Source organism: Stegodyphus dumicola, chromosome X2 (assembly GCF_044657685.1).
Source record: "Stegodyphus dumicola isolate Sdum_Otavi_A_Nest chromosome X2, ASM4465768v1".
Classification (NCBI taxonomy): domain Eukaryota; kingdom Metazoa; phylum Arthropoda; class Arachnida; order Araneae; family Eresidae; genus Stegodyphus; species Stegodyphus dumicola.
Window position 1 is genome coordinate 175514682 of NC_140781.1, and position 24687 is coordinate 175539368.

The 24687-nt window shown below is 34.3% G+C and overlaps 1 protein-coding gene across 1 annotated transcript in view; it reads right to left on the reverse strand.

The window, feature by feature from the left end:
* Window positions 1-909: 909 nt before the first annotated feature.
* LOC146992978 (uncharacterized) overlaps window positions 910-24687 on the reverse strand; it is a 32529-nt gene continuing 8751 nt past the window's right edge. Inside the window, exons 3-5 of the mRNA XM_085808975.1 lie at window positions 20324-20516; window positions 13098-13211; window positions 910-2319 (exon numbers count right to left, since the gene is read on the reverse strand). Coding sequence (XP_085665101.1) covers window positions 2165-2319; window positions 13098-13211; window positions 20324-20516 — 462 coding nt within the window. The 3' untranslated portion in view covers window positions 910-2164. The remainder of the gene's footprint in view (window positions 2320-13097; window positions 13212-20323; window positions 20517-24687) is intronic.

Genomic DNA, 24687 nt, shown 5'->3' on the forward strand with positions numbered 1-24687 from the left:
TTTGTACATACATTATTTGCCATATAAACTTTTCCTTTGAAACAACTTTATCTCATCTGCACAAATTTTGCAAATTAGTAAGTTCGTTTATATGTCCATAATTATTTTATACATATGACGGTTAGCATGCATATATCATAATCAAGTGGTCTAAATAACAAAATAAGCACTTACAAAGAAGGTAGGAAGAATGGAAGCTCCTTTGGATTAAATGTGAAGTATTCGCGCTTTGAAAACTGTAGTCTCGGTCGAAATAAAAATTTATGAGTAAAATATACTTGGAAGAGTTTCTTTGGAAGCTAAAGAAAGCGAAGTGTACGTACTTAAAATTCTTCATCTAAAGTAATGCAGGCTTGCCCTTTGATTGTCGAAACTGCATGAAAACTATACTTCAAATGCATAATGCAAGAATAATGCTGAATATAATGCAAAACTTAACACGCTGGGGGAAAATATTATAGCTTTCATTGATAGTTTTTTTTTTCAATTGCTTCAATTCCATAAATGGATACACATGAATAATAAAAGCGATGATTTATCATGCTATTGAAACTTCATAAAAAGTGTAGAAAACATGAATTTTCTGTGTTGCTAATTTTCTAGATCATAATGATTGTATTTATCATTTCATTTAGCATTTCTCTTGCAATAACAGGATAAAAACAATTTCAAGTACTTTATCTTTTAAGTTTAAATTAATATTTTTTCTAAGTTTTTAATATCTTTTTACTCTTCTATGTGTTACATTTAATTGCTATAACACTGATACGGCTTCTTAAATCACTTATGTGATTTTTTTTTTTTTCATATACATTGCTCTAATAGTCTGAATTACCAGTTATTGACTTTTTTCTTTTACATGTTTAGGAAATGAAGAGACTCACAAAGAAAAATACAAGTAAGTACATAAGCTATGTTTTTATTGTTAAGAAGCTAAATTTACGGTAATAATTTTGAAAATTATAGAGAAAATATGGTCAAATTCAAAATCTAGGTTTCATTGCGAAGAAACTTAATTCCTAGTGAAAAGTTAGAAAATTTTTGTATTCTGTAATTTTATCTTCGAACAAAAACTTTTAGAGCGCAGAGACTTATTCAATTCTATGGTAACATTTCCATTAGCTTCAAATGTAAAGATACTGTTATATGCATCAAATGAATAGCAAATGAATAACACAATTTTAAACAGGTTTCAATGTGTTTTCATAAATTATTAATTAAAATAGTCGCGTGAAAGGTATGCAGTTCTTTAATGTTTTCCTAAGTAGCAACATTTATAGTATTTCATCATTATAGCCTATATTTCATTTTTACAAGAAATAGCAATTTCATTTTTACAAAAATAACATTTAAGAAACTATTAAAGCATATTAATTTCCATAACCTCTCTTTTGAGGAAATGAAGAAAATTTATGCAATCTAAAATCTTCGTCAAAAGTTTTTTTTTTTTTTTTTTTTTTTTAAATTTTAGTATCAAGATTTATGTTATTATTTACTAAAATAAACAATTCCGTTAGTAAATACTAAGAGCAGTACATTATAAAATATCAGGCATATCAAAGCTTCATGCAAACACTTTATAAATTCTGCTTGGCATACTGATTTTTGTTACACGTTAACTAAGGTAAAGCATTGCATTATTTTATCTGGTACCTGAAACACAGATAGAAATAAAGCATAATGCAAAATGCTAATCCAACAACAATATTATTAACTGATGCAAGCCTTTTATGCCCATTTAAAATGCGAATACCAAACATTTCCTTTAAAAATCTTAAGTTAAATATTATAGAAATATTTAAGAAATGAATTTCATTAGGAATGCTTCATTATTGTGTAACAATGTTCCATACTGCTTGTTTAAATTTCGAAATAGAGTATATTGGATTTCGAAAAGCGTCTCTCCACTTAGTAACTATGTATTAACTACGTATGTTAGTAGTGTGTATTAGTAACTATGTATTAACTATTGTATGTACACTTAGTAACTATGTATGTATAATTAGTAACTATGTATTAAAAATACACAAAACTAAATGATGTTAAGGATGGCGTCTGCTCCTGCACTCTAATCTTGAGCTTATCCATATTCTACTTGATTGTTTCACTTCTTTGACTGTCTTGAGCGATTTCGAAGATAAAGGAGAATAACAAGTTCTTGTCCTCAGGATGAGTGGTCTTGATGAGTAGTAGCAGCTGCTTCTGCCTGCTTTTTTTTTCTCTTTGTGACGCAATAATACACGTATACCACAGCAGCGATGAGAAATATAACAGCACATACTATTTCAATTAGTTTGCCTGCTGGCACTTTTATTTCCCCTAAAAAAGGCACTTAAAATTAAAATTTAGTTATTACAGAAAGCATTAGTTCATAAATTTAGTTTATGACATTCACTATCATGACGCTGACAGTATTAACATTTGCCGTTATCTATAACTTATGTTCACATTACGAGAGTTAACAATGGGTTACATTCAGATAAATATGCCTTATATAAAATTTTTAGCAATCTTATTTAATAATTCGACTACTTATGTCATTTTTTCCAATCTCAGCAGACAATTGAATATTGTAAGAAATGTATAGTAAATTGATAGCCAATTAAAATAAACCCGTCAATGAATGTATTAAGAGTGAAAGAGAAAAGATATAAAATAATTCACGTTATTTTATAGATATTGACTATACGTACCATTTTGAGTGAAGAAATCACAATATCCCCCCCCGGGTTATATAAGTAAAAAAGCGAAACGCATTTCGTAAACCTTTACGTTACATGAACTTTTTGTAAGCCAAGTCGACTTTGTAAATTCCTTAAGTATGAATTTGAAGGAAACCGCAAATATTTATTATATATAGTATATGTATGATTTGCACTGCATTATTTTGTAAGTGAAACCTCATCGAACAGTATTTACTCCGCTATGAACTATAAAAGCATGAGAAACATGTAAAAAATGTAATAAAATATAATAAAATACATAAAAATAAACTGAAACAACACTTTTCATAACTATAAACTATAAAAGCATGAGAAGCATGTAAAAAATATAATAAAATATATAAAAATAAACTGAAACAACACTTTTCAAATTAAAATTATTTTGTGTGAGCTTATCTGGTTCTGCAATAAAACGCTGGTGATGAAGGTGGATGTTTCTGAAGAGGAAAAAAAATTTTGATCTTTTTCTAAACCTCTGAAATGTTGCCGTTCATCATAACAGTGATCCAATCTTGTGCGATCTTGAATCCACGAAAAGATTTTTTTTTTTCTTTCGCAATAAATGTCTGTACAGTTTATATCATTCTGCAGTAATGTTTTTCAAAACAACACTACTTTGTTAACATTAAATATTTGTTTAGGCAAATGCTCTCATTCATTAGTTATTTCTTGAGACATGCCGCCGAGACATGAAAGTGGTTAGTCTGACTGCCGTACCGAAGGCCCCGGTTTCGAACCCCGGAGAAGTCATGGATGTAATTTGTCCGTCCTTTCATATCAGGCAATGGTGTCCCATCTACTGTGTGCCTCTATAAAAAAGAGACCACCGCTTCCGGCCTTAGTAGGGGCCAGCACCTTGGCTAAAGCCCACCACTAGAAGAAGAAAAAAAGAAAACGTTCAGGACATTAACTTGTCGCATTTGTATTTTCATTTGTTGCCTCACCATTCACTTATTTATTCCCTCAACCGTGCTGCTGCATAGAGTTTTAAGCTTCTTGAGTCTTTCAAACTATCCAGTACTAACTTTAAATGCAGTCCCCATATCCGTGAGACCAGCCTTTTCTTGTGAATCTCTATATAAAGACCGAATCTTCTTTTGGAATCAGAAAATTCAAGATTATCAGCTTTTGTGTTAGATTCTTGATACAGTTAGACAAAAATTTCTCCATCTTCAAAATTGGACCCGTCCTCTTCGGTAAAAACTCTGTCCTTTAACGTTACCAGATGTTTTATTCTTTCAACAATGAAAACGTTATCCTTCATCATCTTATTCACTGTCGAAATAAATCGATTTATATCCAGAGTTGTTGTTGAAATAATTTCCACGCCTTCACATTGTAGAGTCATTAGGTTAATTGGAAGCCAGAGAAGATGAAAAATATACAACCGCCTTCGCCGGGAATCGAACCACGGACCTCTGGAATACGGGCCCAGCGCGCTTCCGTTACACCACGAAGGCATCCTAGGGAAGTGGGAGAAATACCTTATATACTCCCCTTTTTAAAGGGCGACTAGGATTTTAGGGGACCTAGTCGCCAAATCCTGGGTGCGGAGAATCATCATCCACAACCCTTTTAGTTCGGGCACCCATTTTTTTAGAGGCAGAAAAGATGAAAAATTAGTAACCGCCTTCGCCGGGAATCGAACCACGGACCTCTGGAATACCGGCCCAGCGTGCTGAACCAATACACCACGAAGGACGCTAGGAAAGTGGGAGAAATACCTTATAACATATACGAATTATTTTTAATTTTTCTTCTAAAGTAAGGGCAAACTTTAGTTTTTAAAATTTATAGCAGGGCAGTAGCATTTTTAATCCATTTATCAGAGCATTTGAGTTTCTAATCTATTTTAGTTAAGTAAACAATGATCACTAACAGTAATCAGTAAGGGTTTAAATTAACGTGCGAATATTGTTTGAGCGCAAGAACCGGGACAAGGAGAAATTGTTTCCGAAGCCTTATTTTGAACTGGTAAATTACAGTTTGAATGTTACGACATTTACTCACGTAATTATGTAATTTACGTAAGTCGCATATTACGTAAATCGGAGGCCTAGTGAACATTAAAATTTGGAAGCTGAAGCACATTGTATTCCCTTTTATTTAATGTGCATTATATTTTTTATCTATATTTTCAAATTTTACTATCAATGATTTTTAATTTAAAAGCTGTAATTTATATCGATATTATTATGTTTCATATTGGCATTTGATAGAATAAACTAAGTTTAGATTTAGAAATCACTTTTAAACATTCATTTTTTAAAAGCTTAATATTTCTGAAATTAACTTATTTCCTTCTAATGTATCAAGAAAGAAATTTTTTCAGGATCTAATGATATGGAAATTTGGATTTAAAAACAAAAGTTCGTTATAACAACATGGGACGCAAGTAGTCATTTTAAATTCAAAAATATTTCCTTGCAGTTTGAAAAATTATTATTTCAAGTTAAAATCTTTATACACAATGAAATGAAAAATTACACTGATCAACAACGACTTTAACAAATAAAAATCTTAGAGATTCTTGTAGTTAATTTCGACTCTGAAATTAGAAAGTTTCCAATAAGCGTCCCTGTTTGATAACAGAACTTTCAGCTAATGGTATTCTGCACTAGTGTCTGAAAATTAAGCAACAAACGAAAATATTACTATGCTTATCAAAAGAACATGCTAATATAGTCATAGCTTTTGCATTCATAAAAGGTGCACATACAAAACAATAACTAACCCACAGAAAAGTTTCGCATACAAATATTTTTTTAAAAAGGAAATATGTTAGGTATAAAAGAACCTGCATCTCTGTGTTAAGGACTTCACAAGTATCATCAAATTATAAAAAATGTGGGGACGACACCATTTGAGTGACGCCAGGTAAGGGAAAGTACCTGGCGTACTCTTACCCATACTTCGGTTGTCTTGAAAGGGGCCAGCGACAGTCGGAAATAGTCTGAACCTTAAATATGAGTCGTCCCATCATTTGCTACGTGAGGAACCCACGTCAAAAAAGTAAAGGAAATGAATCAGGAAGACCAGTTAAGGGACGTCCAAGAGTCAAAGCAGCTGAGAATAAGTGCTGCCTATGTCTTCAAGAACTACGCCACAGGGCTAGTCACTGCACGTCAGCCAGCTTCCAAACTTCCAGTGTTGAAGAGATTTATATCTCTGAAAATTACTTACAGACGTCGACGTGCATGTCATACGTGCACGACGTACAACATACGTGCACGTCAGCCGCCCAAGTGATATAGTGGTTAGTGACGTTAATACCGTACTGGTGGTCCCGGTTTCAAATCGCAGAGAAAACATGAATGTTTGTAAGAGTGCAGTGTCTGTGAGGTAAAGGGGTATTCATAATACCGGCGATCCAAAAGTCATCTCTAGTGGCTTTAGCAACGAAGAGAGGTGGGAGACCCCTGGACCGCCCTCTGGCGTGTTCTCCATCAAAAGTTGGGTGGAACTTAACAGTTAGCAAAGCCCGGCGCTACTAATATACCTTCGGGAATGGAAAAGTGGCGACTTTCCTTCAAGACGTACCTGTATATACAAATTACTATGTACACGTGTACAGTGGTTTCCATTAAACTAACGTCAGTTCCTCTATTAATACCTGTTTCAGTACCTCATCAAAGGTAATGCTCCGATTTTTCAGCATCACGTTGAAACACCTACTGTATTTTGACTCATGTAGACCTCACAACTTATCTACCACGGCTCATTTGTTTCACTGCATTTTTATTTCTCAATTTGAAGTTCTTAATCCAGTTAAATACATAATTTCGTCGGGGAAGTTCCTCATCCAACGAAACCATACAATTCTCTTCTGTTCTCGTGTACCCTCCATTGTACCAAGAATATACGTATTCACGGTCTTCTCCATCGTGTTTCAGGTGTTAACTACTCACTACTTGCTCTCGTGCTGGGACTAGGCGATCCATCTTATGCAGAATGGCGAACACACAACACAATCTGAAACAAGCTTCCCCATGACGTTAAACTGTTTGTTACACTTGAATAGCAGCACTAGTCCAAAATCATTATCGGATGTGCTAACATTTTGCGTTATAGTTGGTTACTATAGTTAACTCGATACGTCAGTTTAAATACATATATCTTAGGGAAAATTATTGAGCAGTTGAAGGGTGTTGAGTGTCAAAAAATCGTAATGAAAGAGTAATTGTGTTTAAGAGAAGCAATTGGACATTTCCTCTCAAAAGTATCTTTTGTTATACACCACGATCTGTGAAAGCTGTGAACGAACTCAAATAAATACTTTTCACACATACCCGCATTTTTTTCTAATTTTTAGACATGAATGAATGTATTAGGCCAATTAGGCTATCTTTCTCAGACTGCCGTATACTGTTTCCAACTAGTCTAGCTATGCTCTTTTCTGGCTCTGGTTATATCCCAAATGAGCTTTTTCCTAAAACAGACTTGACGATTTTATATTCTCCATATATTCCTAACCAGAAATAGAGTTTAACCATCATCCTCATCTCAGCTTTCGTTTTATCTTCTATGTATAAACGTAAAGGAGGAGGAATTTATAGAATGAGGTCGTACAATAAGGCTACTTCATAGCCAGGCGGTCGAAGTGACCTCCGATCTATCTTACAAACAGTCTGCTTTATCAAAATAAAGACGCATTTCATATTAGCTTATCTCTGCATTTGATCTTTCTTGAGGACCGCTTTGTAGCAGTAGGTTTTTTTTTTTTTTTTTTTTTTTTTTTTTTTTCTTTTATTACCTTGAAACACTGCACAACACTAGTTATGTTAGGAGTTCTTTTAACAAGTTGGAGTAAACTGAGACTCAGGAGGGCTGAAAAGCCCTAGTTTATGATGGCAGGTCTTTTAGATTGAAATATAGGTATAAAAGTGGACAATAGGTTTGCCGGTCTAATAGTTACTATGGAAGTATTCTCTTAAGTACAGATGAAAAAGTTATTGACCAAAAAGTCATGTATACAAAAGAGATGAAGCAAGAATTGAAATACAAAAACATAAAATCAGTTGCTTTAGAAGAAGTCGAAAAACTTCAGACGATATGTAAAAATACTATCGTCCATGCTTTAGGTTCAGATTTCGTTTTAAAGGTACCAAACTTCGAATCGAAAAAAATATTAATGTTTAGACATCGCCATAGGACTATGGATTCCATTCCTTGCCAGATAACGTATAAAACATCATTATTCCAGAAAAATTTTTTAAAATTTTAATTTCGTGGTGATGGTCAGAAAGGCGGAATTCTTGCATTCAGAAACGAAAATGTTTGTCAGCAGTCATGCTGTTAGTGATCTACTGCGTTTTGCACATAGCAATAGAAAGCGATCGTCTGCCGTTGTATTAATCTTTCGGCGTTCAGACCCGTGTCTTCTACAGCAGTTTTGGTCTCTTTGGTAACGGTTTCACAGCCTATTTGATGACACTATGATGCATATTCAGCTCTCTCTCAACAGCGTATAATTACCGATATGCCCGTCTTCAATGCGTTGTGATGTGACTGCGGGATTGCGTTTTATGTTAATTTTGGTTTCTATTTGCATTCGGGGATGCAACCTCTGCATATTTTAATTCCCCTTTTTACATTCATACCTTTTTCTTCACAGTTTATTGCTATATATATCTATGTAAGATAAAAAATATGAAAGCAAACTTCTAATTTTAATTGGCTATAAACTGTTTTGTTTTTTATTTAATTTGCGGACTACTTCTATCTGTCTTAAAAATAGCGCTGTAAGTCTGAACTGCGTCACCGAAATTAATCATGCGATCTTACTCAACGCATAATGCAAATACCTCTTGCGCAGTCACATAACTGTAAACCAAAACTTTTTAACTCGGAATTGAAACTTCTTGATTCCCTCCTTTCTTTCTTTGAATTGCAGCGTCCTTTTTCACTTTCGCTTAAGCTTTTCAGCTAGCCAGACGCTTTACTGCTAGGCTTACTCATCTAAGGATGACGTCGTACTTTAACCCTTTGCAGCACAGTGTGTCCAGTGTGGACACACCTAAAAATTTCCTTCTGTACGCACAGAAAATTGAATGAAAAAGGATTTATAGATTACTATAGGTTACTCTGAACCTTCTTTATTTATAGTAGATGGCAGCTCAACACAAACCAGTCCATATATTTCAGCCATGTTTAGTTTTTTTAAGACCCTCATTTTTCAAAGTAATCTTCCAGATTTTTTTAGGGTATATAAGGAATTGTTTGAAAAGAAATTTCTATGTTATTTTTTGGCTGTATTCTAATCTCCTTATTGTATATTAGTTTTAAATTTTTACCTTGAAATCTTGCCTAAAATCAAGCGGCGAACCCTAGATGTGCCCAGACCGGGCTCACCGATAATCTAGGGCAACTGAGATTCTGTATTTGTTTCTCTGCATCTCATCGGTCAATTCACTGACAACAATGCTCGTTTCAGCACTCTTTTCGAAGCTCTATTCAATCAGTGGGCCACTTTGGGCACACCCACAGAATTAAAACGATAAGTTCTATCTTCACAAAATTTTACTTGTGTACTCCTCTAGGCCTAATTAGACTGCCTAACTTTTTTTTTTTTTTAATCAAAACTCCGAATTTAAAAGGTAGCGTGCCGGAAAGTGTTAAAACTCGTTTACATGGAAATTATTGTATTCAATATTGATTAAAATATATCTTGTCTGCAAGAGGATGATTTGATAAGCGTAAAAATAAAGACTGTGATACTTCAATCTCAGTTGTATTAAATGAGTCATCATGCTTTCCACTCAGCCCTATCTACAGCCACAAGCTGCTAAAAAGTACCGGATTCCTTCATCTACGCATTGAAACTTGACATATATATATATAAATAATTCAGGGAATAATATAGGTATAGAGGTAAAATTTGACACACATGCTTGAATATGACATGGGGTTTTATCGAAATCAAAAATAAAATGGCAAGAAAGATCAACATATAGCGCTGGGCAGCAAAATGTCAGGGACGCTACATGAGAATCGTATATGAAATGAGCTGTAGTGAGAGAGAGAAACAGAGGCTGATTGACTGACTGGCAGGGTATTGCCGAGAATGCCGTGAAGAGTGCGGCGTGTCCGGCTCAGTTGAAAATTTTTGCTCGTACGGCGCATCACATGAAACTATCCTAACATGAATGAAAAGGTGGGCTGGGCTGGGGGTAACCGAAACATCGCAGGTGTGAGAAACGACCAGAAGATAGCCGAAACAGAAAATAGTCAGAACAAGAACGAGACTGTACAACAGTCATAAAAGGTTGCGAAAATTAAAAGTAAAATAGTGAAGCAGCGAAAAGCTCATAAGTGAATACTTGTGCAATTCAATGAGAGCTAATTAATCAGGTGGGAAATTTAGAGTCACAGTCAAGGGGCGAATATTCCTATCCTGATAGAAAATCTCGAACGTGAAGAGGTTAAAAGCAATCATGTACTCACACTTCATTGCTTTAGCGAAAAATCCTCTATTGAGCTTTCTTAGGTGATCTTTGATCGTGTTCAGTTTCAAGTCTCTGTGAAGTGTAGGATTGTTCACATAGAAGTGTGCATCTGTAATCAGTCGAAGTAACTTATTCTAGGTGACCTGTAATATATCCAAGCTCTTGTGAGAGGCTGCCGCCCAGGCCGGCGACGCAAAAGTGATGATGGGCCGGATGATCGTAATGTACATAAGTCTTTTCTAGCGAAGATCAAGCAGTGAATATTTCCCCAGCAGCGGAAACAGACTATTGATCACTCCAAACGTTTTTCTTTTAATGATCATGATGTGGACATTCCAACTAAGTCTTCATTAAACATAACTCCCAGGTATTTAGCTTTACTAACCTGGGGAATCTCCTCATTAAAGAGATATAACTTATTTCTAAGAGGAGTCTGTGAGCGTCTTCGGCGAATAATACGTAGCTGGGGCTTGCTCACATTTATTTAGATACGCCAACTGGTACACCATTTTTCGATACAGGGTATAATATCTTGGAGCTTGCTTACTGCGTGGTTTGTATTTGGGGACTTTACAGCCAAAGCTGTATTGTCCGCGTAGCATCCTAAAAAGTGATTTGAGTTGATTTGCGTCCTAGGAAAATGCGCCAGGTAAAACAGATAGAGGACGGGATCCCTGCAGTGATGACTCTTGTACTAGAAGCAAAGAATCTCCTTAGAGATTCTTTGTCTAGAAGTGTCCTTACCTATGGCAAGCGATAACTTTCTGTTGTAGATAAAAGACATGATAAGCTGTATCAATTCCTTGTCGAGTTGATAGGTTTGTAAATAAGCCCCTCATGCCAGACGCGGTCGAACGCTTTCGCCAAGTCCAGCATGAGGATGGCAACGCTTTGTTTATTGTCGAGAGCACCTCCGCAGCACCGGCCGCACTTATTGCTTAGAAATTTACCAGCCGCACTAATTGCTTTGTTGTGGATAATTTTTGCCTGAAACCGAATTGCTCCGGCTGTAACAGTTCCATGAACAGCTTTAATCTTTTAAGAATTACGCTCTCGTAGATTACCCTTCAGGTCTGGTGGCATCTTTACCCGGTTTGGGGAGAAGAAGGATTATTTTAGCGCGCTTCCAGCAGGTCGTAGTACGCATTTATGATGCTAGTGAACTTGTCAAAAGTGCTGAAAGGTATATTCTTGAGAGCAGCACTACCAACAGTGCCAAAGCCAGGAACTTTGCGATGTCAGTGACGCTGCATGAGACATTCAATGTCTTTTGATGTTATCCTGAACTCCCGCAGGTGTAGCCAGTTTTGGGCAATTACGAGCCGAGGGAGACGTTAAGCCAGTCTCTTACAATAAAACAGACTTCGTAAATACCCCGAGGAGAAACATTTGGGGTAAACTGTATTTCCCCAAATGATCAGCTAGAACTTGCGTCTTGTCTTTGTCATTGAGTGCAGCGCTGGTATCCGTGAAGATAGGTCTATTACAGCCATACTGGTTTTTGAGCTTCTTAATGAAAGACCAAAGCGAGCCGTCATTGGGACTAATATTGCGTATTTTCTCTTCCCAGAGATCTCCGTGCTATGCGATACTCTTTTTAATGTCTCTAGTTAACTTATTGAGCTCCTTCTAACGTGCGGACTCCAGGTGAGGTGCCTACACTTGCGTAGCTTATTTCTCTCCCTGATTTTATCTTTAATGTCTCTTGGGAGTCTCTCTGTGTGCGAGTTCCTGTTGATAATGCGGGAGCCCTTGTTGATAGCGTCATTAATACTGCAAGTGAGACTTTCCACAGCGGATTCGATGTCTTTTCTGGAGCTGAGTCCGCCGATAATGGGCGGGTTATTGTACAAGATCTCACTGTAAAGTTTCCAATTCGTAATTTTGGAATATATCAGGTTCGCAATTCTTAGAAGTGCCTAAAGTGGCAAGAACTGGATATGGTCCGAAGTTAAGGCATGAAACAGTCGCTTCATGACTTTGTCACTTTTCTATCCTCGCCTTCGGGTGTTGGTCACGGCGGGATGTGGATTTATGACATCAGTCGTGATCGGACCTTTTTTCTTCGAGGAAATGCGTGGTTCTACTATTCAAACTGTCAGTGTGATAGGTGCGACGTAAGCTGATATATTACAGAATTGCGTAATCCCTAGTCTGGCTGATAAGCACCTGTTGGAAGGTATGACTTTTATGCGGGATGGTGCTCCCCCCCCCATATTGCTACATATGTGAAAGATATCTTGCACACATAATTTGTTGAAGATCGCGTGCTGAGCCGTCACTTTCGTCATGTGTGGCCTCTCAGGTCCCCAGATCTCAATCCGTGTGATTATTGGTGGTGAGGTTACCTGAAATCACAAGTTTACCGCTATCGTCTGACCTCATTAAGAATACTAAAGACAAAATCCGACCGCAATTTCTCACCATACCTACAGATATGTTGCACAGTGCTGTTCACAACATTGTTCCTCTACTACAGGTATTGTTAATGAATGACGGCCGACATGTTGAACGTTTGTTAAAAAGAACATAATCTTTGCTAAAAATCAATTGTTACACTAATTATTGCTTTTGTTATCATATGAAGCGCCATCTGTTGGCCATTTTAAGCACTTTTTTGCTTTCAATAAAATCCCATGACATTTCAAGCATGTGTATCAATAATTTTTACCTCCTTACCTACATTTTTCCGTGAATTATTGAATTTTCAAATGTTAATGGACCTTTAGGGTCACTCTGTATGTAAGAACATAAGTGGAAAATTCCATAACTATGCATACGAAAGCATAAAAACGTATATAGAAAAAATCATGCAGTAAATAAATGTTGTTTAAAAATTCCTTCCGTTATATCGACAAATAAATCTAAATTTCTTAGCACTATAATTTTGATATTTTAACAATTATACCCTTGACTATCCTGTACTTACCACAGTCTTTTTGGTCACTAAAATCGCCACAGTGATTATGACCATCACATTTCAAAATTTGAGCAATACATCTGTAGTTGTCACATTGATATTCATATGGCAAACATGGTGCATCTGTAAAATGTAACAGAATAGAATTATAGAATATAATTATAGAATATAATTATGAATATGATAACAAGAGAAACCATAGATTAAGTTACATATAAAAAGGAATAGCTCACACGAACAAATCATTTACAAATATTTTTCGATTAAAATGCGATGATATTAATTATATCTATATAATTGAAAGGAAGGCAAAATAACATTTTTGGCCTATTGAAGACAGATTTCTGCAGTTTAAATATGATATTACCTACATTACACTTTAAAAAAATAAAAATAAATAAATAATACGTATAAAAAATTAATAAATCATTTGAGAAATTTTTATGTTTTCTTATGTCGTTAAAATAACTTTTCAACTATGATAATAGATTTGAATTTTTTGCAAACCTTTTGATTTTTTACAAAAACCCACTGAGAATACTGAGATCCAACAGTGCCCTGAGAAATCTGAATACTTTCCAACAGGTAAGCAAAAAAATAGATATATTTTAGCTGTAAAAAACTGTCCCCAGTTATTCAACCCACAATTAAACAAAATTTTTAAAGAAAACGCGTTTATTGAAATGTAACATTGCTGAAAGCATGCAAAAAACTTATTTCAATAGTAGATCAATCTATTATGAAGGCATCTTTTTTTGTCTGTCGTTCATTTTTTTTAATGTGTTATGAAATATTGCAAATGTTTTAATTTTTGTAAGCAGGATATTGTTGAATCTAAAGTGATAATTTTGTTCTGAAATGTCTCTTAAGTTTGGAATGAAATTTCTAATGTCTCATTTTTCCCCCCTTAAAACGGGATTCCATTTTCCTAACATTCTATTCCACTTATATAATTTAATATACGCATCTTATTTCCCTAACCACATTTCATTAAATATGTGTATCTTATCTCATTATTTATATTTCATTAAAATCGCTAATTATGAATCTTCAAACATCATGTTTAAAAGAAGATTATTTATTAAGCTTAAAACATTACGTTTAATTTAAAAGGGATAATTTATTAAGCTTCAAACCTTATATTTCGGTTAGAATTAATTCAATTAGACAATTTTTAGGAATGCAAACTTTTCCACACACAAATAACATTTTAATGAAACTTTTATAATTGATGAGTTGAATTAATATAAATTATTAGGAAGTAATTAGATTTAGTATTATCACTTCACTAAACTACATTAGGTTAAATTCTTAACATTACCAAAATATAATTGCAATTTTAAAACATGCATTGAAATACTGTTAGGTAGCTTTTACATATTTCGTTGAATACGGTTTAGATTTCCGAACAGAATAAACTCTCCTTATCTATCAAAGTTAAGTTCTTCTAACGTTCTGCGGATAAAGAAGCATTTTTTTAAATCCAATTTCCAGCACTTGCCTATTCAGCATTGGCCATTCAATGACCATTTTATTGTGGAGGAAACTAATAGGTGGCCACCGTTGCATCCTATGAAGGAACGGACAGTTATAGCCATGCCTTCTCCGTGATTCGAACCCGGGCCCTTCGGTACCGCAGTAGGTTCCCCTAACGACTACACCGTGTGGTAGCCGATGACGAAAATGATGATAATAAGATTCCGAGAACGAAAATGTGAATCATTCATGTACATTCACATATTCATTTGAATTGGAATTCATTCATTTGAAATAATGACCATACAAATAAAGTTAGTTTTACATAAACTAACTGAACGTAATAATGAAAATTAATTTAATGAAAATATTAATCAATATATAGATCATTAGCAAAAGTAGAGGAAAACCTATGTTCTCGACCTTTTTCCTCTCCTCCCCCCTTCTTTCTCAAATTCTTTGCATAACTTTTATTACGAAAACTTAACATAAAATTAATTAGACTTAAAGTAGTTGCATTTTTTATTGTTGCGATTGAGTTTTTAGAAAAAATGTAGCTTCAAGAACCTATTAAATTTGCAAAATTTGATACACTGAAGAATCCCTCCCCTTTACTGATGGATGGAGATGAAGCATGAACCATAATTAAATCTTGTTTCATTATAAAACTGTGAGTATGTTGTTATTACATAAAACTGTTACCTTTGATGAATATAAAAATGTGTATGCATACAGCTGATGTTCATTGTAACATTTAGTGTCCTAAAAGCATTCTCTAACGAGTAGGCATGTAATGAGAAGAATTTAATGTACACTCATTAGCTGGAGACTTTTTGTACGAGTCGTTATAAATGAACAGTAGCTATTGCATTCATTTTAACGAGCGGTAGTTGTAGCTAAGGTGCACTGTAAATAAGGCTGGGTATAACTTTGTGGTCTTCAAGTGGAAATACATCCAAACACGGCTCTACTTCTGTACATATTGCTGTCACTACTACTTCTGTGCATAATGCTATTATTACTTCAAATACTTTACATGATCAATATTTTCAGAGTAAAGTTATTATTATTTTGTTCGATGATAGTGTAGAGACATTAGGTATTTTGGAAGCAGGAAAGATGAAAAATGAGCAACGCCCTCGCCGGGAATCGAACCACGGACCTCTGAAATACGCTTCCAGCGTGTAGACCCCCTCACTACGAAGGCATGCTAAGTAAGCGGTAGAAGTGCCTTATATACTCCCCCTTTTAAAGGACGACTGGGGTTTTAGGGGACCCAGTCTCCAAATTCTGGGTGTGGAGAATCATCATCCAACACCCTTTTAGTTCGGGTGCCACTGTAGAGACATTAGGCATTTTGGGGAACAGGAAAGAAGAAAAATAAGCAACACCTTCGCCGGGAATCGAACCACGGACCTCTGGACGTAATACGCGCCCAGCGTGCGGACCACCACACTACGAAAGCATGCTAAGAAGGCGGGAGAAATACCTTATAATAGGAACATTCTTAAATGCAGCATCAAGTATAATTATTGGCTTTTACAGAGGATCAATAAAACGAGTTCTCAATATAAAGATATGTTTAAAGTAGTTACATATTGTGAAGCTTATATAGCTAACGTGATAAAGAAGCGCTCATTTTACATAGTTTTCTTCACTGTTTCGCTCTAACATGAGCATTTAATAGTAAATATTTAAACTTTTATTTAGATCAAGGTTCCCACATTAAAGATTTGATTTTTATTAGTAAGCCACACTATGCCAGTAGAAAGCTAGAAAATGTTCGAACTTATTAAACATAAAAATTTAATGTGCCAACTTAGTTTAAAACATAAAGATACAGATTAAAATGTCGAGCTCAAATCCTTAGACTAAAATGCATATATGAGTAGTAACCGAAGGTACTCGGGCGGCGGAAGTGACATCACAGAAATGGGGTGTGTCCACCGCCATCTCGAAATCACGTGACAATTGAAAATGACAGAGACGTGTTTGAACAACGTTTCTTTCAAAGTTTTATTTTTGTAGCAACGACAATCTGTTTTTGGTATGTATCAACGACTTCTTGAACCACGAGTTTGGAATGGCAACATTAGTTTCTTGTTTGAGAACATGCTATTTTGCAAAATGGAATGCATGTGGCATGCACACACTTAAGAAAGGTCGCCATAATACCTCAACATCGGAGGTAAATGGAATTAGCTTTATTTGAAGCTTTATCATCCTTTCGGGGATTCTTAATTTAAGAGGTACTCGATTCTAGAAACTACGTCCAATGAAATTAAAATTATTTTCTGTTAAATCCTAGAAACTGCTTTTCCTGTTGGACACAATTTTTCCTCAGAAACGGCGGTCTCCAAATTAGAGTACGAGGAGCAATTATTGGAATGTGTAGAATAGTCTTAGTTTATAATTCAAGGTTTAAATCATAAGTAAATTTCATAATTTAATTGTCAAAAATGGTGAAATACAAATTAATCTTTTATAATTTTCAGTAAATCTGTTATGAAGCCAATTAACCAATAACGTATGCAGTATTTTCTCTGCATTGCATATATTAAATTTTGTAAAACTTAACATATATTCGGGTTAATATAATTAGTATATAATGAATATACTCGAATTTTCAGAGTTCATTAAATTTGATAAAAATAGTATTTATTAAACAGAATTTATCTTAAATATGATTATGATTTTAAATAATAAGTTAGTAATATATTATAAGGTTAGTTAGTTCTGAGCATTAGCCCCCAGCCCACCTAGCAGGCAAAACCTGCCGTATGGCTATGAGAGGACAGGCCAAGCCACAAAGGCATAACAAAAGAACGTAAAGTAGATACATACATTCCAAACACTCTCGATGAAATAATATATAAATGTGTCGTTTCCATTTCTGTGTTTTTTCCTAAGTTTAAAGTCTTCATAAGTTTTACTTTCAATTAGTTATTATTATTTAAATCTTCATTATATTATCAAAATTCATCTTAAATCTATAAAGTTACCTCAATTATTTCTGTTTTTAGTATGATTTTCTGCTTTGTTATATCTCGATACCAATATTCTTCTTATTCTCATTCACAGTTTGCATAATATCTCTTGCAATTTTCTAAACAATTTATAATTACTAAATAAATCTTCAAACTTCGCAAATTTATATTTTTCTCTCACACTTGCAGTCAGGCAACAGTCCTCGACGAAATGCTTTGAATCGCCGAATTTATTACAAACTTTACATATATCATTTTCCTGGAGGTGGAACCTTTTTAAGTAAACCTTCTATGTGCAGTGAGAATTTGATTGACATCTGCATCTCCTAAAATTCCCATTTTTTGCTAATTTTTAAACATTTTAGATAGTTTTTGTTTCTTTCAAGAGAGATCCCATAATTTTTTCCTGTCTCTAATAAGCTTGTCATATATTATAGTACATGTCTTCTTTTTCGAATCTTGAATAAAAACCTTTTCGTTCCCAACCCCCAGGGAGGCTTCTTTCGCAAGAGCATCTGCTCTCGCATTCCCATAATGACCAGCGTGAACTGTGATCCAATGTAAATTCAAAATAGGCTTCTTTCGTAGTTCTAAATATATATGCTTAATTTCATTAAGAATATTAATATTTTGAAAGGGGCGGGAGAGCGCCATAAGAGCAGATAAGGCATTCTGAGTATAAATTAATATAATACCCCACGGATAATTTCTTGATCCAGGATAAAGCCATTTTAATTGCCAACAATTCTGCTTGATAAACTGAATTCCTTGGTTTTAAAGTAAACGTTTTGCAATCGATTTCAATACCGTGGAAAAATACAACAAAGGCACAGCCGATGCTCTCCGCAATCCCTGATCCATCTGTATAAATTTCAATTTCTCCAGCTGAAATATAGTTTTTATCGTAGGATATACCGTAATATTCGCTGGGATGGCTTAAAGTCAGATCATGTTCTAAAAAAGCCTCGCTGGTAATTGCTTTATCTTCATACATTATTTTCTGTTTTATATTATATTTCAGACAAAATTTGTCATAAGTAAATTTAAATTGTAGTGAGAGAGGCGGTACACCAGCCAGTAAGAACGCAACTTCTGTCGGGACTGTTCTAAATGATCTTGTAATTGCAAGTGTCCAGGCCCTCTGCAATGAGTCTAATTTCTGTCTTGTCTTGACCAGCTCCCCTGCTCGATCACCTCATGCGCCAATACCACAAAGAATTTTCGGTATAATAACATTTCTGTAAATATCCCTCAGGGTATAATATTATAAGGTATTTCTCCCGCCTTCTTGGCATGCCTTCGTGGTGTGGTGGTCTGCACACTGGGCACGTATTCCGCGGTTCGATTCCCGGCGAAGGCGGTGGTTAATTTGTCATCTTTCCTGATTCCAAAACAAAATCCTAATGTCTCTACAGTGGCGCCCGAACTAAAAGGGTGTTGGATGATGATTCTCCTCACCCAGGATTTAGCGACTGGGTCCCCTAAAACCCCAGTCACCTTTTAAAAGGTATTTTCCCCGCCTTCTTAGCATGCTTTCGTGGTGTGTTGATCTGCACTCTCAGCGCGTAACTGAGAGGTCCGTGGTTCGATTCCCGGCGAAGGCGTTGCATATTTTTCATCTTGACTGCTTCCAAAAAAAGTCCTAACGTCTCTACAATATTATAGTCTATAAATGATGCAATAATTGCATTTTTGATATATTGTTAAACTTTACTATTAATTGAATGGAATATAATTATTATTTATTAACTGCTATTATTTTACTAGCGTACTTTATCGTGTATTTGAAAAGACGGAGAGAAAAAATTGTGTGGGGCGTGGACGCGCTCAGTTGATCAATGTGTATTAATATTTAAAAATGTTTAGCAATATTTTTACCCGAAACATTGCGCACAGTAAAGTTTTTGATTAATTTCATAAGTTGATTTATTTTATTAATTTTGCTCATTATTGCGCAAAGTTTGAGTTATGTTGTAAAATAAAATAATTGATCCATCTGCGTTTAATCTTTATTCAGTATTACTTATTTATTATTTAATTGCATATAACTTTATCACCAAGCCTCAAAACATATATACAACAAAGTTGGGTTTATTCTGTACATTTTAATTCTCCTATTCCCATATAGTTCACATAGTAACGAGTTTCACGCGTTCGTTTATTCGATTTGTTAGATAATCTGGGGCTTACTAGCACTTTATAGCACTTTATAGATCTACAATGTAAATGATTTATGGATTCAACCATTCCTTCCGAATGCTCAATAAGTTATAGAAAATTCAACTTAGGATGAAATCTCGGTTTCTTATTGAATGTAACAAATCTTCTTAGTTTTAGCAAATTTTCATAGTCTGCTGTTAAGTATTTGCGGTTGCTTACTGCGTAGTCCGGGTGTCAAGAAAAGAAAATTTTGGGAAGACGCTAAAAGATAGAGTAGATATATAAGAGTTTTAGCTACATAGCACTTAATGGCTTTTAACTTTACTGCCATATATGCGACATTTCGCAGGAGTTTAGATGTTATAATTTTACGCTGAATGGCATCTTAACCTTGAAATGACCTTTTTTCTCCTTCAGCTTATTGCAGTGACAGCAACGATAAGATTTTCGGTGTGGAAATGAAATAGAAAATAGTATTAATTTTAGGAGGAAGGGGACAGATTTTTTTTCGAAAATTTCTCCAAAATTAAGATATTTGATGTATTACTTTCTTTGCGTTACCTTATACTCTTCGCTAAATTTTCTAAAATTACTTTTGCATAAATCAGTTACCTGAAACAACGGTAAAAGTTAATTCAAATCCATCATACATATAGGAACTTCCTGGTTGTGTAGAAAAACTGACTACTAAGTTTCCGCTTAAAGCGAAGAATGTTCTGATCTCATGTGGGTCTTCTTCTCGACTACGATATGGAAATTTGTTGCAGATCGAAATCCGTTTGTAAGTAATTGCAGCATCGTACAGCTGAAAATAATACAAGTAAATTTAACATAACAAGTAATATAAATAATTAATATAATGCAAAAATCATGATTAATTATATTATTTCAGTTTTATTACATAATTTAAACACATTGGGCTGCTTCATGTATTTGAGCCAGTTACTTAATTTATACAGGTATTCTTTTAATTAATTTTAGCTTCATTGTCTTATATAAATTTCTCAGCTAAATTTTGCCTTTCTTTAAGTGAACTGCATCATGAGGTTCTGTGTTTTTAAAGCTAGATTATGAATTTTATTTTATAAGTCCTTAATATGCTATTATTGTTCGTCCCGTTTATAGACAATTTTTTTGCTTTTGTTTTTATTGCAGTATGTCGACATATAAGTTAGTGCTTATACAATTATTTTAAGCCTGTTGCAAGTTAAGACCTCTATTTTAATACCTACATTATTTGACTGCCATAAACTCCAAGCAGACGATTTATTCTCGTCTTGTAGAGCTCCAAACTTTCCTTAACTCAATTTAACTCCCTTAACTCATTATTTAACTTGCAGATTATCTGCTAACTGGCCAGGCGTAGTAGGCCAGTAGGCAACCTTGTCATCACGGAAGGCAAACTTTAAGGCAATAGAATTAAAAACTTCAGAGTTCAGGCATGTTCGAGAACCCAAATAGTTATTTATATCTGTTTCAAAGTGAATTTCTCATTTTTAATTAATATGATTATTTAAAGACAGAAATAAATTATCCTTGTTGCTGTTGCTGTGTATTCAGTGAAGTATGTTCCTACGATATACAGAAATATCTTGTCAGATAGGGAAATAAGCATTTTTTTTTTTTTTTTCTGGCTTACAGTTCTTCCCTGCTTATGAATGTAATGTGATTTTAATGGAGTACACTAAAAACGAAAGAAAATGTAGTGTTTATAACAATGTAAATCCCTTTTTATAATGAAGAATAGCTGAATAATTTAATGAAAGGAGCTAGTGATTTTTTTAAGTTTTGCTATATATGCACAAATTTGGAAAGCATAAATTAAATGAGATCCCATAGTTGACGTTAGAGGAAAACTGCAAGTCAAGATAAGACAATTATTTTTAAATTTGTTGTTAGTTTTCTAATGTCTTTGCATAAAAAAGCGTAGTTCAGCTTTTTCCAGACGACCAATGGAAAATAAACCAAGTCTTAAATCATTTTACCGCTTTGTTCATCATCAGACATAAACTAAATCATCAAATGTCCTTTGCTTTCTAAAGTCCAAACTGCAAATAAATACGCAGTGTATTCAAGCAAAGTTTGAAGAACATGATCAATGCAGCATTTTAGCTAATACACTAAGACCCCGCTTAACGCGGGGAATACGTTCCATCAAAGTAGAGCGTAATGCGAAACAGCGCTAAACGAGGCTATCTTTACATGTAAATATTGGGGTTAGGGGAAGATGGCTGGGAAATTGGTTAGGTATTAAATTTAAAAAAGTATGTTTTTTTAATAAAAATAAAATCAAACATTTATTTCTTAAAGCCCAAATTAATACCACATTATTATTTCTTGCAAAAATAAAAACAAAATATAAATAACAAAACGAATATTCTTCAAAAAAAATAAATAAATAAAATTCTCAGTCAGTCATATTTAGTTAGCCTTCCGCGTTTTCAGTGTTCTGCCTTTTTGTGACAAAAGCATCTAATGTTGTTTGCCTTTTTCTTTTGCGTTGTTCTCTTAAAAGTTCTTCATAAACGGATAGAGCATCTCTAACACCACGCCTTACTTTTGAGCTCCTGTCAAAATTCGGATCATTTTCAATGAATTGATCCATTATTTCAGTTATGGTAGACAAACTCCTTTTTACAAACGCCATCGAAAGTTCTTTTTGCTCTTCTTCTGAATCACTGCTGTCAACATTTTTGTTTTCTTCTTGTTCAGTTAATTCCTTGAGCTCATCATTAGAAAGACTAGCCGCTGCTTCTTGAATTATTTCTTCGACATCTTCCACATTTACCCCTTCAAAATATGTCTGTACAATACCGCACCAAACAAGAAATACAAGTACATTCTTTCGGATATGTATTTGAAACCTATCGCTGCATAATATTTCGGGGAATCCCCGTATGCTGCGAGCGATTTCGTGGAATCCCCGGGTTGAAATAAAAGAGCGCTAAACCGAAACAGCGCTAAACGGAACAGCGTTAAGCGGGGTCTTACTGTATAATATTTTGTTTTTGCTACTTTCCCAGTAGACATCATCATTTTTGAAAATGCATTTGCCAAGGCAGTAAATCGCAGAAATGGAATTATTTGTGCTTTGCTTATCACTTTGTTATATTAATTATAAGCGTACTCTACAATCTACATAGTTTAAAATTAATTTAAAATTGTTGGACACATAATGTAATTCAAAAACTTAAGAGGCCCACCAGCGGCCGAGAGGTAAAGTCGCTGAACACTGGTAGTTCGGTCCGAGGTTCGAATCCCGCGAACGGGCTGGCTGCATGGGCGTTTTCGTGGTTTTTCCCATGTGTAACGTGTGTACGAGCCAGTTTCCCTTAGAAAGTCCTCCACGAAGGCATCCCTCCCCTTAGGCAGATAGCCCTCAAGGCTTTGCCATAATCACACACACACAAAAAGAACTTAAGCCGTCACTTGTACTGTGGAAAGATTTCTCTTTCAAATTATAACTGTATTTCAAAAATAAAACTATTTTTATTCAAAAATAAACTATTATTTGTTACAAAGAAAGCCGCATTTAACAGGCCAATGATTCGCAAGTAGCTCTCCAGCCGCAGTAGCAGTGTGGGGAAATCAATGCGTTTGTTTTTTACAAATTAATTTTCTCTATCTAAACTTCTTGTTTAGAAAATAAACTGAAACTTGAGAGAGATTTGCAAAACTTTGATTATTAGTGTTGCAAAACTTAGGTTATCGGTGTTACAAATTATAAGTAGAATATTATATAATTTCAGTTTTCTGGTAACAATAATATAAGTGTGTTACAATTACAATAAGAATTTATAAAATTTTGATGGGTGAGGGGAAAGGTGTTTCGAACCAAATAACTGTTTCATATATTATCTTATTCAATATACTTTACTGTGCTTCAAGTAGGTATAATTTCATTAATTTGAAATAAATGTTTTTAATAATCTAAAAAAAATAAATAAAATTTAAAATTATATTTTGATTGAGTTTAGAATTGTCTTTTAATTAAATCCTTATTTCTTTTATTATTGTTTACGAAAATATTTGCAATATCATGCTTCATGAAATGGTTTTGAAACGGCAAAAAAAAATTATATAATTTTCATGTAAAATTATCTAGAAAATTATCTTGACTCACATACATAGAAAGCTGCCTTGAGAAAAAAGGACAAACAAATAAATAAAGATTTCTGGGAAAAAATAATGTGAAAACAAGACACATATAACTACTAATAATGTGATAATATTGCACATCACTTCACACATAGCGATGGGTGAAGTAATCATTAATAATCATGAATAACTAAGATACAATAACACGCCAAACAATGAATAAATGTTAACATTTAAATGATAATTATAAATTAATTGACAGTTATTCGGAGATTGATACAATTATAGAATAATACGAGTATAAAGAATACTTTAAGGCTTTTCATGGCATCTTGATAGTTTCTGATCTAAACAATGGTAACAACTCATGTATTTTATATGGAAAATTATATTTTCTGGAATTGGCACCTATTACCTTTGTAAAAAATTAGAATATTAATCAAATGTGTTATAAGAGTACAGGATAACAGAAAAGACTGAATCGCCAAAACTGTCTCCTAACGTGGAAATTTCAAATGTCGCATAATGCTAATAGGCTGGCCTCTTTAATGAGAAAGCACCTTATACAAAAACAAAGTGAAAACTGTGGGCTGTGCCAAAAAGGGGTTGTTTTTCCTTCAAAGTCGAGAGCGCAATTGCCTTTCATCGGCTTTGCTTCAATAGCGTTATAACCAATAATTCCATTCCGTTTCGTACTCTCGTGGTGTTAAATGGCGGCAAGTCCGCCTATGATCTGTTACTTTAAAATGGGGACTTCAGACAACATTTGACCCACACAGTTTGCTTTGTAACCATGGTAACGACAGGTGCGGCAGATAGAGTTCTCTCACTTTCTCCCCACTTCATTTCCGTTTAGTAAGTTCCGCATCCTGGAAAGT